The 18,707-nt window shown below is 35.0% G+C and overlaps 1 protein-coding gene across 1 annotated transcript in view; it reads left to right on the forward strand.

Annotated features, from left to right (window-relative positions):
- Positions 1–5,739: 5,739 nt before the first annotated feature.
- Positions 5,740–18,707, forward strand: part of LOC149543102 (uncharacterized) — a 195,210-nt gene continuing 182,242 nt past the window's right edge. The window contains exon 1 of the mRNA XM_089798010.1: positions 5,740–6,133. Within this exon, the coding sequence (XP_089654136.1) occupies positions 5,963–6,133 (171 nt within the window). The 5' untranslated portion in view covers positions 5,740–5,962. The remainder of the gene's footprint in view (positions 6,134–18,707) is intronic.

An 18,707-nucleotide genomic window follows, 5' to 3' on the forward strand; every position in this document is an offset into this window, starting at 1 on the left:
CCTGCCACCATGGGAAAAAAATAGCAGGAAAATTTTAATTTTTTCTTTTATTTGCTTTTTAAGAAATAACTAGGCAAAAATTTTGCTTTTTTAATTTATTATTATTATTTTAAAAAATTTAAATTTGTTTTTGAATGATTTTGAAATAACTTGTACAAAAAAAATTCAATGAAAGGGATTTTACCTTGTGGTTGTGGGTTTGTCCCATCGGGTGTGCCAAAATGTATACGTGAAAATCTACTTATTGGGAACACATTTAAACAAGAAAAACATTAGTTGTATAAGCATATCAAGATTCACACAATGAAATACAACTAAGATACTTGAGTTTCATAAAGCAATGCAACCAAGAAATAGAATTCCCACACAACCTCAAAGCAGCTCAACAAAGGGCGCCCATAAGAGGCCTTTTTGGTGTGCTCAAGATTCAGGGATGTGGATGTGCTCTCCCAAACATAACTACGATTGAATCCCAATGATAATGGTATGAAACAAATATGAATCTTATGCTACATGAGTGAAGGAATGCTTTCAAGAAATGGCTATGAGTAAGCCAATCTCGAGAGGATTCCAAGAGGATGTGATGGAAATGCAATGCAAGAAATTAAACTAAGTTACCAATGCAAATGCAAATAAACTAGCAACTACCAAAGATTAACAACAATGCATAAAATCTCTAAAAGGCTCTACAACTATACTAGCACGATAATAATACAAATGAGGGAGATATATCCAATGCTATACTAGCATGATAACAATGCATATGGAAGAGCTATCTAATGCTTGAGACAAAGGCTCTTTTTATAGGTTTGAGAGAGACCTTGAGGAGGTGGCACCTATGTGGCATTCACATAGAAGCCACATAGGCCATGCAAGGGTGGCAAGGGAAATGATAAAGAAAAGGAGACAGTGGGATCAATTTAAAATCAAAGGTAATGGGGGACATGTCATAGTGGAGGAATAAAGAAACGAGGAGAGTGGAAGACATGTCATAGTGGAGGAATAAAGAATGAGGTGAGTGGAAGACGTGTCATAGTGGAGGAATAAAGAATGAGATGAGTGGGAGACATATCATAGTGGAGGAATAAAGAAACGAGGAGAGTGGAAGACATGTCATAGTGGAGGAATAAAGAATGAGGTGAGTGGGAGACATGGAGGAGTGAAGGATTAAAGAATGAGATGAGTGGGAGACATGGAGGATAAATGACTTAAAATTTCATTTTGAGGGCTAGATGGATAAAGGGGGAATAAATGATATTTAGAAATCATTTATTAAATTTGATGGAGGATGGATTAGGGTTAAGATTAATTTAGATTGATCTTAATTAGGTTTAAGAAACTTAAGCATGTGGAGGATATAAATAAATTGAATTTATTTAAAAGGGAACATACAATGTCACTATGCATTAAATGAATTTAACACATTAGAGGGGAGTATTTGAATTAAATTCAAAATACATTAGGGAAGTGAACTTATTTAATTAAGTAAAATTAATTAAATAAGTAGAAGAATATGACAAAATTTAATTAATTAATTAATAATGAATCATAATGTCAAATGAGATATTAAATTAATTAATATAGTGTTTTAGGACAATTTTAGGTGTCTATAGGTATTCAACTAGGAGAATTTTTAATAAGGTTTTTCTTTATGTAGATGGTATCATTTTGATTGCCAAATTTACCCTTGGTTTTCAAAAATGTTTATTCGTGCTTGAACATTTTTGTAATATGGTGGGGATACAAATTAATATCAACAAGACTAAATCCATGGTTTTCTCTAGTAGTAGAAAACAAAATTAGCATAATGTTTATTTTGAAGAAAATATTCATTAGGAATTTTTCAATTACAAATGTCTTGGCATCGAATTCAACAAGAATCTAAGATGAGAAGGTTACAAAAATAAAAGATCTTTAGGAGGTTAGAAGACATTTTATGCTTTTCAAATTAGGTTTAGAGACAAAGGTTTGAGATTGGAAAACTATTCAAATTCTTTTGATCTTTTAGTTTTGACAACTTTATTTATATGGATGTATATTGTGGGTTAGTAGCTCACCTCAATATTACAGTGAAAGAAAATCAAGGGAATCTAGAAAAGTCTGAGCACGAGTAAGTTCAAAGTTAAAAGTACAATTTCATATGATATCATGTTGAGTGAAATGGGAGATGTCCCTAGTGAAGCAATTTCTATGGTGCACTCATAAACTATCTTAAAAAAATCAAATAAATGGGAGAAGGCAGATGACCTAAGTTTGTCTTTAGTGATATGTTGTGCACAAGGAAGAAGATTTAGATGCAACAAAACATCAAATGGATAGGTAAATGGAACATTCGTTTTGATATGTGTCCCACAAAATAACAAAGAAATAAAGGTTTTTGTTATATATAAGTTCTACAAGAATAATTGGTGTATTAGGCTAGGAAGGAAGACAAAATATTACATTAGAGAGTTCAATTCCACATGTGATCAACTTCAAAAACTTGCATAGGGACCAATATCTTATTGATAGCTAATTTTTTATGATTTAGTTCAGAACTAACTCTCATCAACTTTAATGTCAAATTGGGCATTGGAAAAAGTGAAAATAAGCTCCAAAAGAGATGGTTTTTACTTTTTTAAATTTCAAGAAAGTGGAAACTAAAAAATATTTTAATGTATTATTCATGACTACAAGGATATGTTTGTGAGTACCTTAACTGCCATCTTGTGGTATAACTTATTTGGCAAGGGGTACATTGAGAAATTGGAGGTGCTCATCACCAACTTGCATAGAAAAAAATTGATTTTATTGAAATTGAGTTGATTCAATAGGTTGTCCCATATGCTATGCTTCATGGATGTTAAATTTGTCTTCTTCTTCTTCTTCTTCTTAGAATATTTCATTCATTCACTTGTTGGAAGAAGGCAATGATCAATCTTCAAAAAGAACTTCGCAAGATAATCATAGGGGTATTTCACATTTTGGGGCATAATTATTGGGGTTATTCAATCCATTTGGTATGGTTATTTGGAGAGACATGATAGATTGGCAAAATTTAGGGGGTATCACTAGCAAAATGTACAATGGACAAAGTGTGGTGGATTACATTATTTGTTCTCAAAATCTTACATCTAGAGTGATAGAGTTTGACACTAGAGAAGGTTCTATACATGTGAAGTTAGATCACCTGCCTCTCTTTATTATGTTAGGCTTTATTCCAAGTAATTAATACTACTACCACCACAAGAAAAAGGCACGTGCTAGCAAAGGAAGAATCCTCATAAATCGGTGAAACATTGACATATGAAGCATCATTCTTAAACACCAACTTCATAGAAAAATACAATATATTGGCAAATGAAAGGGTCAATAAGGATATTGGTCATGCACATAGTAGCATGTTGACTCCCATTATATATAAGGCGTTTAAGGCATGTAAAACATTTTGCTGTAGGAAGAGGGTTGTAAATACTTTTCCAACAAATAAACAGTACCATGCAAAATGTAACACAACCAAGATATCTATAAAAAGGAAAGATCTAAGAAAATAAAATAAAAAAGAATATGAGAAATTGATCTAGGAAATAAAAGAGAGTATGTGAATGCAAGAAGGAGGGAGTTAATATCACTTAACAAACACAATTATAAAGACTTTTTGGAAGGAATTACAATGAAGAAAATACAAAACAAGAATAATATTATAGATTTTCAATGGTTAGAATATGCAAAGTTACTTTATGAGTGAAGACAAGAGAAGAACTCTTCTCCTGTAATGAACACTTTGGTGGAACTCTTCATAGTGAATGATATCACATTAGGAATAACAAAAATGTGGTAAGGCAAGTGAAATTGATAGGATTGAAGCTAAAATTTTGATGTGGCAAATTGAGCTCCTTGTTCCTCACATAAAATGAGTCCTCAATAGAGTCATTTAATGGTCTTGAAAACTAGTTTGGTTGTTCCTATCTTTAAGAGTTTGGACATTGATATCCCATCTAATTATCACATTATTACAATCAACCCTCTTTTTGTCAATATTTTGGGGAGCATGGTGGAACACATAATCAATAATTGGACAGGAGGTGAAGGAAAATGAGCAAAAGAGTAGGCTAGTTTCATGCCTAAACATTCTATTGTTGATATTTGCATCACCCTTCAATATTTGATAGAGAAAATATGTGATAGTTAGGGGGAAGAAGCATATTGTTGTTTTGTGGACTTCGAGAAATCCTTGGACATGGTGCCTAAAGACAAGCTATGCAATAGAATGAAATAATCAAACATTCCAAACTTGTATATAATGGTAGTGTATAGATTGCATGGGAGAGTTAGAGCTAAAATTATAACTAAGGAAGGAAAGACAAGCTATGCAATAGAATGAAATAATTAAACATTCCAAATGTGTATAGAATGATAGTGTATAGATTGTATGAGAGAGTTAGAGCTAAAATTATAACTAAGGAAGGAATGTTTGAATGATTTGGTAGTGGCATTGGTGTTAAACAAGGATGTCTGTTATCTCTAGCCTTGTTTGATTTATACATTGATAAATTAGAAACTTGGTTAGACAAAATGTATGGAGAAAAGGGTCCAATTGGTAGGATATGTACTAGAAGCTACTTTTATATGCCAACAATGTTATCTCAATATAAAAAAGCCCTTTGAATTAAGAGACCACTTAAGGGCTTCAAAATACATTTTTTAGAAAGTGGGAATTCATGTGAACATTACTAAAACAAGATTTTTTTTTTTGTTTATTAATTGCATCGATAGTTCTTTATGGTTGAGAAGTTTGGGGAGGCAACATGACAAAATGTGGACGAAGGCAATTAGAAAGAATTCAGAAGCACCTAATCACAAACAGTCTGAAAGGCAAAATCTCACGGTCATATGAAATTCTAATAGTGAAAACCAATATTTTCTTGTTGAAGTGACAACAATAACTCAAGTATTAAGCTATTTAAAGAAACTTGAAGCATGGATAACCAACACTGACCCAAAATTGTGGTGAAAGAGGATATGATCCACATGAAGAAAATTTGGATGAAACAAAACATAAAGTGGTCAAGCATGTGGAACATCAAGTTACGTGATTACCCTAATACCAATGAGGAAATAAAAAAGTTTGTCATAGAAAATTTCAGATTGTCATGCAGACTAATAACATGGGTCGAAAAAAGGTTTAGTACATCAAACTGTTCAACCCAATTCAAGAACATGGTGAAGACACACATATATAGAGGTAAGTATTAAAGGGAAAGCTAGCTTGTTAGCAATACAATCGAGGACAAGTTCACGTCATTTTTGAGCAAGATGAGAAGATGAAAAATGCCCAAAAAGGTGAGAGAAGAAAGGACTTGCATGTTCTATAAGATGAGTGCGATTGAAATAGAATAACACTTTCTCATAAAATACACAACTTATGAAAAGAAAGACCACATGCATAATTTATTTAGAGAAAATAAGATAAACTAGATTGCTAATTTGATTAAAGATAGAAATAATATAAAAATAGTCTAAAATTATAAATTTGTGATCCCTTAAAATGATCACTCTCGAAGATGTCTCATTCACAAATAATTTCTACAATTTCCAATGTAGATAACTTCATTAATTCCATTTCATCATCATTGTGCCTCTCCGATGAAAAGCTTGCCTAACCTTATATATGAAAAATAAGACTTCCCTTTGGAAAAGAAGAATTGGCGCCACCGGACTAGAGGATACATAAATATGCCCAGTTAATGAAAGTGTTATACTCCCGTCACGTCCCATAAATGAAAACTTGTTCAATATCCTTCCTTTTCCATGTTTCCATTGGAGGCAATGGCGATTACGAAAAAAATTTGCTGACTCGTACTTGGAATTCTGGCTCTTCCCTCCCAAAGAAGTAGGTAGCGAATTAAAATTAGCACTTGCAGAAACTCTCGTGATGTGCTGCATCGGAGAGCACATTTGTTAAGCTGGGATACAGTCGCAGATGGGCGAGGATTTAGAGCGAACGGGAGGAGGAAAACAAAGTGGAGAGAGTAATACATCCGAGGGGCTGGTGAAATCAAATGTGGTGGAGGACATTTTGGAAACTGTTAACAGAGAAAAGTTGGGTTTCTCCGAACAACAACTGCGTCCTGCACTGGATGCTCTTATTGATGTGAGTTCTTGTTATTCTTACGCTCTCTTTATTCATGTAAATGCCCTGTAAGATATCACCTACAAGAAAAAGCAGCTAAGGTGTGTGCTTTGTGTCCTCTACTAAATGCTTTTACTTTTACTTTTACTTTTTCTTTTTCACCGTTGCCCTTCTTTTGTCTCTCTTTTCAGGAAATCCAACAGTGCTAAACGGTACTTAAAAAAAAAAACATATCTTTGTTCAGAAAACTTGTATTCTTCCTTTTTAATACCTGCTAGACATCAAACCTCTTTTCTTGCGGACGCGATAACATCTCTGCTGCCATGTTATTTCTCTCTAGCTTTTAAGATTCATGTTGTACATATAATATAGCTCCTGTTTTCCCCACATTGTTTTGTTTTTCCATACAATTTACTTGGGATTCTAAGCCTGGGATTTGCACCCGTGTTTTTACATGGCCATGCCTGTGTTGGAAATAAATCTAGTTCACAGGACACCGATAACTCGCACGAAGCCTGAAATTTGTGTAGGCACACAGACCATTGATACGGTGTACCTCTTTTCTGGATTATCTACTTTGCCTTGGCATTGGTTAGTGCGTTATATTTGCGTGCCAAGAGACACTCATACGCGTCTATCAACAATTAGAGTCCACACATGTCAGTACGAGGATAGTTTACGCCTTCAATTCTTGATCGAATGTATTGATGCCCCTGCTTCAGGAGAGCGAAATTTTACCCTCTTTTGTTGGGAGAATAGCTAAGGCCCCTTGTCCTCACTAAAGAGTGAACGACCTTTTTTTGTGTGCAGTTTTTCTCTGTGTATTTTATGCAATGACATTAAGAAGACGAGGTAGTTGTCTATGTTACATCTGTATGTACTATGTAGTTTTTGTGTGCAGTTTGCTGATCAAGCGTGTAGTGGAGGCAATCTGGAGAGGGAGAATCTTGCTGTCTTTTGTTGGGAGAGTGCTTTAAGGCCCTTGCCTTCCTAGCGTTCAAGAGCGAAAAGGACTGACCTTTTTTTGTGTGTGTGTGCAAACACACACAATAGAATTAAGCAGACGGATGAGTTGTCGGACAATCTGGAGAGGGAGAACTTTGCTCTCTTTTGTTGGGAGAGTGCCCAAGGGTCCTTGCCCTCCTAGTGTCCAAGAGCAAAACCGAGTGGGCTTTTGTTTGTTTGTTTGTGTGAGTGCATACACACACAATAGAATTAAGAAGGTGAAGGAGTTATCTGTACAAATCTCTCTTGATGATCATCTCTTTAAATGGTTCGATATGTCTCTCCGGCAGCAAGTGATGCTTATTCCAGATAATTTCAACAACATCGTACTGTTTCACTGTTCCTAGCTGAGACCCAAATCATAATTTGAAACTCCAGCAGTCAGAGAAGGATAAATGTCTTTTGTGCAGTTTTTTCTTGAAACAGGATGTTTAGTAAATCATCAAGTAGGTTATACACAGATCACTGCTTACATCCAAATCTTAGACAGCAGAGATACATGAAAACAACTAACCTCCCTTAATGCCAGATTATATTATGAATTTGATAGTGCCTCTCCTATTAATAGAACACATGCTATATATTAATAATATATTAATAATGGTAATTCATTATGAGACATAGAACAAACCAAAGTAATGCTTTACTTATGCATTTTTGCTCTCCAGGTATCTCAAACTGTCAAATTGTAAAACCTGTTTGAGTACACTCTTTGTTCATGTGTCTAGTACACTAGACAAGTTAGAGCCCCATGGGTTCAAGTGGACAGTCTTCAGTTTTGAGTAAAAAGTAATAATATGCTTTTTCTATTTGTACGAATGCAAAAATATATAGCATCTCCACCTGTTCCACGTGTTAAAAAAATAACATAGATTTGAAATAGCTCTTTTGGGGGACAGAGGAGTTTGTGTAAGGACTGATGCAACAGAGTTCTATTGAGTTGATATTTTAATGGATTCCTGCTCGTGATGTGCCAACCCCAACCAAGATGTGCATATATTTCACTTATTTTATTCCCAGAATTGGCAGAACTCTGCAAAGTCGAGGTTGACCCTTGGTTTGCATTTTCTTAAAGTAAAACATGATAAAGCATGGTTTGTCTCTAAAATTGGGAGGAGTCAAAAGATTATACAGCAGCATAATATTATTTAGTGTTCTACCTAGTAATGATCATTCCTTCATCATGAAAATTTAAGTGGCTGAAAGCATCAGTTGGGACAACCTACGAGCACCGCCACAATGGTGGAATACAATTGGATTGTGTAATTGAAGAAATGATGATAGTTCCATAAGAAGTGATGGTTTTAAAATTTAAAATCATCCTCCAAGGCTTTCTTGGGGAAAAAGACATAGCAGTCAGATAAAGAAGTTTTTGTAGCATTAACTTTAAAGTGGGAATCACAACACCATACAAGGACATTCCTAGCGTCTATTTTACAAAAGTTGTTTTGTATGGATTGTTAGTTTTTGTTGGTAGTAAGTAGTAGACAAGGAGATTGTCTAGCATGTTATTGCAAACATCTTCGAGAAGTAATTGGTAGTGGAAATGGAAATTGTGATGTATAAGCCTGTTAGAAAGCAAAGTCCACCAATATATCTGAGGGTAGGGGTGGGGGGTGAATTAGTTATATGCTTTAAACGTTCTTTATTAACTTTAACAAATCTAAAAGATGTGACCAAAAGATATAACAACCATAAGATAATAACCATGCAATGTGACACAAGATAAATTAACTAGGGAAATCCTTGATCAAAGGGAAAACTCGGTGGGAATGTTGCCCACAAGATGATGTACTGATATAAAAGTTCCTCGTGAAAGGATGTGACCTTGTTAGGAGCCAAATGAATACAATTAGTACATACGAGTCCCTGTTAGGAAACTTTGAATTTCCATTAGAAAATTCCAACCCTCTTAGGAGTTGAATGGAAAACAACTGAACCCATTGTCGAAATTGCTTCAAAACTAGTACCCAAGACAAATGAACCGACTGCCAAATTGCTTCAAAATTGGTACCAAGACAAATGAACCCACTGTCCAAATTGTCTCAAACAAATCTCTAGGATATTAAATCCAATAGATGAATTGACCAAACAACAACTTCTTTGCTAATACAGTTCCTTTGAAGTCCACACTAATCCCCAACATCAAAATACTTTCTCTGATCTACACCAATTTGCATCGAAAGGTCACGTAACATTATATCACTAACGTATGACCGCATATGACGCTTTTACAACCAAGGAAACATCTTTCCTTTATACCAAGTAGTAATAACTAATTGAGTCAGCCTTGAGGCTTTCCTAATGTACAATGAATAATATTGGACCATCATAAGATATTACATTTAGGTTCCACTTGCAATACAATTTACCTTAATTACAAAACTTAGTCGGCCTCCAAGGAATAATTTGTACATTATCCTTCACAAGTCTTCACATAGTAAAACCAAATTCCGCCATCTCGAATACAACATCATCAACATGTCTATGACCAATATTGAAGCCCGCTGAACAAGCTTTAGCCTCGCCAAAAAGATACAACACGAACAACAACATATAGTTTCTTGTAAATTGTCTTGCAACAACTCTTCTGAAAATCTTCCATAACTCATTGAAAACTTCGTAACTCTTTCGATGCTCTTAGCCGTAGTATCGATTCACATCCAAGAATACATAGTTAACTCCACTGAAATCAACTCAGCATCCTAAAATTTCGCCGAACAAAACTGTCTCTGCTACTCTTCTTGGACTATCTAGAAAGATGATATCTTGACATGAATGACAAACCAAGTCATGAATGCAACACATAAGCATACAAACATCTCTTAAAGCATACTGACAATATCCATAAGGCATTCATGCCAACAATGCCCCCCTTTGGCATTGATGGCAACATATGATGAAAAACATCAAAGTACCATGAATACCAAAATATATTTCTTCCTCAACTCCCTTTACTTTCCCATTCATACTGCTCATGAATGTAAACACATCACTCTCTTATTAATATAGACAGGTTGTAAAGAGTTTTTCATGTTCTAATCTCCTCCATTGATCATTAATGTATATCTCTCCCTCATTAGTTCTAATAAGGTGTTTTTCATGTATTTCTCTCCCCCATTGACATCAATGACAAAAGGTGCCATTATGCCAACAATAATCATGTCCAAAACAATATGAAAAAGCTGCAATTTGAAAATTCACTTGATGAGCTCTACATGTGTCCAAAGACACTCTTTGAATACCTTTACCAAGAGTCCTCAATGACTCATCTCAAACATAGATACTCCCCCATAGGAGAAGAATCATGCATCCGGTCTAGATAAAAGATAGTGTTGTGATCATATTGGACTGATGTAATCTTGCATCAATTACTCTTAAGAGGGTTGGGGCATAACCCCAAACATACCTCGCAAGTGCTCAAATGTATTCTTAGCCAAAGGTTTTGTGAAAATATCTGCTATTTGCTCCTATGTGCTAACATACTCCAGTCTGATTTCCTTCTCTGCTACCTTTACTCTCAAGAAATGATACTTTATTGCAATGAGCGTTGTCTTTGAATGTAACACTGGATTCTTTGACATTTTAATTGTGCTTGTGTTGTCACAGTGAATAGTAATAGGTTCATTAAACTCAATATCAATGTCTTGTGACATCTACTTCGTCCAAATAATTCAATTACAATTGTTTGCTGCTGCTACGTACTCTGCTTCTACCTCAAGGAACAAACAAATTTGGAATTATAAAGAAAGGTCTCAGAAGGGGACATTATTAAAAATCTTTGTGCTTAAGTTCATGAAGGATAGGTAGTGTGCACAGGGGGAGGAGTAAATTGGTCACATTGGGGCAAGAGAATCCCAATATGGATAAAGATCTGAGGGAGCCCAAAGTTGAGGGTGTCCAACCTCGAGAAGCAGCAAATCTACCATCCACATCAAAATTAAACATGTTCCTAGTGGGTAGGAAGTGTGCATAGGGGTAGGAGTAAATTGGTCGCATTGGGGCAAGAGAATACAAATATGGATAAAAATCTGAGGGAGCCCCAAGTTGAGCGTGTCCAAACTCGAGTAACAGTAAATCTACCATCCACTATGGAATTATACACCCTACTATAGTACTATCTAAAGAAAAGTTGTTAAAATATGCATCTTCAAGAACTTTTGATTTCGAGACAGGGGAAGGGAGCACGACATTCACAATCAAAGTAGTAAAACATTTCCTTACCTTTTCTTATTTCAAATTGTAAGCAAGATTCTAACATATATATCATGTGTCTACATCGTGTCTTCATGCATTAATATGTTTGCTTGGTGTCTTCTTTATGTCTTTCTGCATTCGTGTGTCTACCTTGTGTTTGCATTGTGTCTTCATGCATTAATGTGTCTACTTTGTGTCTTCATTCATATGTTTTTGCATAAGACCATCATATACAAAAATAAATTTTTGTAAGTGTTTAAAGTGTATGCAGGGAATAAAATTAATCTGAATTAGGAATTAATTAAAATCAAATCAATTGCCTGAGGACGAGCAAATTCGAGAGGGGCGGACTATAATATCCCCGCTAAAATAAAAGCTAATAATTATTAAGATACAAAACAATAAGTAATATATATAATAATTATAAATAACTAAGAATACTGTAATTTTAAGTAAAGATAGATAGATAAATAAAGAAATAAATAAATACTATTGTAATATATAATGATTAAAGTTATAAATAAATGAAATAATATAACTAAATAATATTTGTATTTAATAGATATTATTGTAGTATTTAAATCTACCTCATAAACCTAATATTGCAATATAAACTAAATACTATAATCTAATAGTATTACATCTTAAAATAAAAATGAAATCAACTCATTTCTAAATATTAATATAATATTATTTTATAATTTGGAAGGGGTGTCTCGTTTCATTTTCAAAAGATGAAACCCTTCTATTAATTAGATATAATAGGAGGGTTCAAAGGATCCATTCAAGAAAGGATCATCAAAAAAAAAAAAAAATCATTTTGGACTCAAAAATATATTTTATCAAACAGGGATTGAGAATGGGGTCATTACAGAGTGCAAATAAATTTATACAGTTTTCTTAACACATTGAGAGTGCTTCCTCCTACCCTAGAGGCATATTGAGGATGCCCTTGTATAAGTATTGCACGGTGTTAGAAATCCTTCTAGTTCTGATTTAAGTCTTGAAAGAACAAACATAACAGTATATAGTAACTAAATATGATCCTTATGCAAACTTCATGCTACAATCTCATGCAAACAAGGCATTCTTTTTTTAGAGCTGACTGTCTGGCTCTATATGATGCATAGCCTTATTTCTCTCTAAATTTTCAACTAGAACTTTTAAAGTCCTTCATATAGAATAAAATGGTAAGATAGAATGCACAACCTCATAGGGTATTATCACCCTCAAGTGCAAGGAAAGCTGGATAGCTTGATAAGGTCCTTTGCCTGTAGCTTCTAGCAACACGTTCACAATTGAAATTGTTGTTGAAGAGTATGTTGAGTATGCAAGAATCAAAAAGCATTCCCCACGGTTCCGTAGGTGCAATCTCAACAGAGCCGATGCGGAAGAATTAATTCCCAACAAAGTGGAAAAATAATAATTCCACTCACAAAGTATTAATATAAGGATACCACCTTATATCTATCTATACTTGTATATGCATGTGCACATGTATATGTACATATACGTGATATTCTAAGTATACGTATCTTGGGTATATGTCTTATTTTAAGTAGGTGTATACACACATGTATATCTCATTTGAATAATGCATATATATATATATGTATATATATATGTGTGTGTGTGTGTGTGTGTGTATATATATATATATATACATATTTGAAGTTCATATCAATATATAAAGGTAACAATTTTGTTTCATTTAGTTATTTTATCATCTTATTAAATACTTAGACCAACCTAGCTTATGGTAATCACTTGGTACCCCCTTGTTGCCTAGTTCGGTTTTTCCCTTGACCAAGGATGTTTTAGGACTCATACCTGTTAACTCAATGGTAGGTGGTGCCCTCACACCCTTTCCTTTTTGAGCAATGCTTTTCCTCCTTTGTCGTGCTCCTGCAAGAAGAATTTCACCAAAGTAATAACATATTTCTCATCATTTAATCAAATCAAATTTACTATAACAAGTATTCATATTAACTATCTTTTTCCAATTCATATGGCAACATAACAATTAACTATATTCCAAATCACATGAACTTATACCGGATAACCAACACTTCCATTTCACATGAATTATAACGATTAACTAACTTAACCAAATCAACTTACTTCACATGAAGTTCACAATGGCTATAAAATGCATTTTATTTCTAAGCAAAAATAGGGATGTAACATACCCTCCTTTTGTTTCATTGTCTCTGATGAACTTTTCCATTTAAACATTTAGAAGAATATGATGCAAGAGCAAATTTGGGTTGCCTAGCTATATTGCTCATCTTTGTTCATTTTGCTTGGAAGTGCTGAGTTCTAGTGGTTCTGAGTTGTAGTTGCTGCCGAGTTGTTTAGTATTGGCCAAGTGCTTTAGTGGTCGAGTGTTCCTTCATGTGTCAAGTGAACCTGATGTTTGTTGATGTTTGGTTCCTTCTTTGACCGAGTTTGTTTGTGATTGGTTCTTAGTTTGAACCTACTTGTGTATTTAATTTGGATTATGAATTTAATGTAAGGATCTTGTTTTGGGATGTGTGCAGACCGTTTTGAGGTCGACCTTCTATTATGTAATGATCTAGAGTCTTCTGTGAGCCGTTTTGGCAAGCATAAATAGGAATGTTTAGGTTTAGGTTAGGCATGACTTAGAGAGTTTGGAGTAGATGATCCTGAAGGAGCGAGTTTAGAGTTGGATTAAAAAGATCGTGGATCTTGAAGTTGAATCTTTTTGTAATTGGCCGTAACCCAAAAGGCCTCATAGTTGGGCATGTATGCTGATAACTTGATCAGTCAATAAAGTCTTGTTTCTTCTCTCCTTGGTGTTGTTCTTTGTATTGTTTTGCTTCCATTGTGTTTACTCAGTGAGGTGGTTGGATAGTTAGGTGTGCCTCTTGCCTTAGCTATTTCTTAGCCTTCTTGTGTCAGGTGGTATCAGAGCTTGAGGTTCGTCCTTGTGGAGATTGGATAGTGTACAACTCTAATTTGGATTTGGTTGTAGGGTGAGAGATCTGTAGAGTTGACCTATAACTTGCAAGGGGTTACAATCTTATAGGAACCTCTTTGACAAGATGGTTCAAGGTAGAGGAAATGCTGACACTGCTATTATGGACATGTTAAGACAAATTGCAGCCAGATTAGATGCTGTAGAGACAACCTAGAGGAGAGGAGCGCATCTTGATGATGTGAGTGGTGATGAAGCAATGGCACCAAACTCTAATTCGAAACCTGAGAAAGATCAGGATGAGGAAAGATTGTTGAGAGTGTTGTCTAGGGCACATATAAAGCCTATTGTGGAAGTTGTTCCTTATGATGGAAAGTTGAATACCAATGTTGTGTTGGATTGAATTTGTGATATGGAGAAGTTCCTTGAGTTTGAAGGCATTCTTGATAATAGGAAGGTGAAGATTGCATTCAATAGGTTGAAAGGTCATGCCTCACTGTGGTGGGAGCATTTGCAAACTAATGGACAAAGAAGTGGAAAGGAAAAGATTAGAACTTCACTGAAAGTGGTGAACAAGGTGAAGAAGTTACTTTGTGCTGATTACCAAGTTAGCTTGTTAAGAAAAATGCAAAATTTAAGACAAAAGGACATGACGAAAGATTATATCGGGGAATTGTATCGATTGGACATTAGATCTGGACATGTGGATGATGAGGTTGAGAAAGTTGCAAGGTATCTAAATGGATTGAGATTTGGAATTCAGGATGAGATAAGTTTTGTGAAATTGGAAAGTGTAGAAGAAGCATATCAATATGCCGTGACAGCTGAGGAGATTTTGACAAAGAAGCATGAGCAAAGACAAAGAGGTAGAGGTGGTAGATTCTAGAGAGGTAGGGATAGATCTTATGGAGAAGGTGACATATTTGACAATTTTGTGCAAGATAAGGGCAAATTTGAATGGAAAAATGAGGATAAAGGCAAGACCGAGTCGAATAGTGGTAGTTCTTATTGAGGAGGTACTTATTCTATCGAGGAAGAGGTAATTCTTATTCTAGAGGAGGTTTTTGTGGTTCTAGGGCACATATAAAGCCTATTGTGGAAGTTGTTCCTTATGATGGAAAGTTGAATACCAATGTTGTGTTGGATTGAATCTCTGATATGGAGAAGTTCTTTGAGTTTGAAGGCACTCTTGATAATAGAAAGGTGAAGATTGCATTTACTAGGTTGAAAGGTCATGCCTCATTGTGGTGGGAGCATTTGCAAACTAATGGACATACAAGAGGAAAGGAAAAGATCAAAACTTGGTTGAAAGTGGTGAACAAGGTGAAGAAGTTACTTTGTGCTGATTACCAAGTTAGCTTGTTAAGGAAAATGCAAAATTTAAGACAAAAGGACATGATGGAAGATTATATCGGGGAATTGTATCGATTGGACATTAGATCTGGACATGTGGATGATGAGGTTGAGAAAGTTGCAAGGTGTCTAAATGGATTGAGATTTGGAATTCAAGATGAGATAAGTTTTGTGAAATTGGTAAATGTAGAAGAAGCATATCAATATGCCTTGACAGCTCAGGAGATTTTGACAAAGAAGCATGAGCAAAGACAAAGAGGTAGAGGTGGTAGATTCTAGAGAGGTAGGGATAGATCTTATGGAGAAGGTGACATATCTGACATTTTTGTGCAAGAAAAGGGCAAATTTGAATGGAAAAATGAGGATAAAGGCAAGACCGAGTCGAATGGTGGTAGTTCTTATCGAGGAGGTACTTATTCCTACCGAGGAAGAGGTAATTCTTATTCTAGAGGAGGTTTTTGTGGCAATTGTTTCAGATGTGGAAAAGAAGCCTGGACTCTGGTGAAAATGAACAAGGCAATGTAATTGTTGTAATTCAAGGAGATCTTGTGGTTCACCTTGTGGACCTAAGGATGGAGAAAACCTAATGGTCAGGAGAATTTTGTGCAATAAAACAGTTGATGAAGAACATGTCCTGAGGAGAAGCCTTTTCAAAACCAGATGCAAGATGGCAGGGAAATATTGTAAAGTGATTGTGGATAGTGGCAGTTTAGTGAATTCGACGTCAAAGGAGTTGGTCACAAAGTTGCGATTGTAGAGGTTGAGACATCCTAAACCCTATCATGTTTCATGGGTGAGCATAAATTGTTGGTAAGTGAGCAATGTGTTGTGGAATTCAAAATTATAGATTTTTTGATGAAGTTTTGTATGACATTATATCTATGGATTGTTGTTATATTTTGTTGGGTAGACCTTGGCAGTATGATAGACATGTTGTGGATCATGGTAGATTAAATCAATATACTCTTTGGGTGAATGGAGGAAAAGAAAATATTGTTGTCTGGCTCTATATGATGCATATCATTATTTCAACTAGAACTTTTAGAGTCCATATATAATAAAATAAGATAGAATGCACTAGTTGACAAGGTAGTTAGCATAAATGCCGATCGTATTCCCCGCGGGGGAGAATGTTAGCATTGCTAGAGACAAATTTCAGTACTTATGTGTTGCATTCATGAGGGTGTTTGTCATTGATGTCAACATATACCTTATTCTGTGAAGATTATTGGAGTTGTAGAGGAAGATTTTTTGGCGCAGTCAACGATTGAGTTATGTGTGGTTAGGAGTATATTTGGTGATGAATAACGATGCTACAACTATGAGTGCAGAAAGAAATACAAAGATATGATAGAGTTATGTGATGGTTTTTGTAGGTAGCTTTTAGAGAGAGTTTTTGGAAAGCGAGTACTGGTAAATTGATTATATCTTTTAGCAGAGATGGATTTGGTTAAACGAGCTTATAGGATGGTCAGAGATGTTTAGTATGCCATGTTTTAGATGGCAAAAACAGATGTTCATTCTATGAGGTTTGACGAAGATTGTTCAACGTATGACTCCCTAGAGGCCGACTATTGATAAAATCATTGTGGAAAGGGTTTTAATTGTAATATAACATGTATTGTAATATTTTAATGAAGTCCTATATTGTCATTGTAAATTGAGAAATCCTCAAGGCAGACTCAATACTCGTTTTAGGACTTGGTATAAATGAAAGGTCATTTCCTTGTGGATAAGTATCCACTGCGGATGTTTTGTAGTCAGTGAGATCATTATGTTGGTTATGCAAACTTGGATGTGAATTTAAATTTGATCAGAGTAGAGAGATTGATGTTGAGGATGTACTGTGAACTTCAAAGAAACTATATTGGCAAAGGAGTGTTTGTTTAGTTAGTTCAGATCTTGGATATGCTTATCCGGAGGATTGTCTAGTGAAGACTAATTTGAGGCTATTTGGACAGTGAGTTCAGTTGCCCTCCTTTTGACTCCTAATAGGGTTGGCACAACTCCTAATAGAGTTGGAATCTTCTAACAAGGATTCACAATCTCCTAACAGGGCCTTTATGTACCGATTGTATTTCATCGACTCCTAACAGGGTTTATCCTTTCACAAGGAACTTTTATATTAGTACGTTATCTTGTGGTCATCATTCCCACCAAGATATTTCCTTTGATCAAGGGTTTCCCTAATCAACATATGTGGTGTTATTGTGCACGGTTACCTTTCTATGGTTGTTGCATCTATTGTTTACATATTTTAAATTTAATGAAGATATTGAGAGTTGTTTCAAGTGTATAATGATTCACCCCCCTCTCAGTTATCTTAGTGGACTTTACTTTCTAACAATTGGTATCAGAGCATCAGGTCCTTGAATTAGAAGTTTAACAACTTAAGGAGATCTATGGCTTGTTTTAGGAAAGAAAGTCTAAAGTTTGATGGAATTAACTATGATAGTTGGAAGGAGGATGGAGACACACTTGTTATGCATGGGTTCGGAATTTTGGTTGGTTACAGTGAATAAGAAAGCCATGATTGGAGAAGACAAGCTTGACTCTTGTGAGCAAACTGAGAAAGATCTTGTCATGCAGAATATGTTTGCTAGAGAAGCACTATTGATAGTTCTTCTTAGGAACAGAATACAGAGAGGTAAAATCTTTGAAACTTGCTAATGAAATTTGGAATAATTTGAAGGTGATGAATATGCAAAGAAGGGTAGATTACAAAGTTGGATATGTTTATTTCAAGATGCCAAGAGTTTGGAAGATGAAATTGTAAGAGCTTATTTTGGTAGAATATTAGAAATTGTTGTTGGAATCAAAATTTGTGGAGGTGATAAGATAGAAGATGAGATTGTGTGGAAAATCTTGAAGACCTTGACACTTGTTTTTCATTAGAGAGCACAGATGGTTGAACAAGTTATTCCCTGTACACCTAACTTTACAAGAGAGACTCTTCTTACAAGGTTGCAGACATCTGAAATGTGGATGAAATAGAATGGAAAATTGCCTAGAGTGGAAACTTATTTCAATGTACAAAAAGACAAACCTATATTAACAAGAAGTGTGAGTACAAGTGGATATTATGCTAGTAGTAGCTGAGCA

The sequence above is a fragment of the Cupressus sempervirens genome, chromosome 8 (genome assembly GCF_028749045.1).
Source record: "Cupressus sempervirens isolate cs-2001-9-10 chromosome 8, ASM2874904v1, whole genome shotgun sequence".
Lineage (NCBI taxonomy): Eukaryota > Viridiplantae > Streptophyta > Pinopsida > Cupressales > Cupressaceae > Cupressus > Cupressus sempervirens.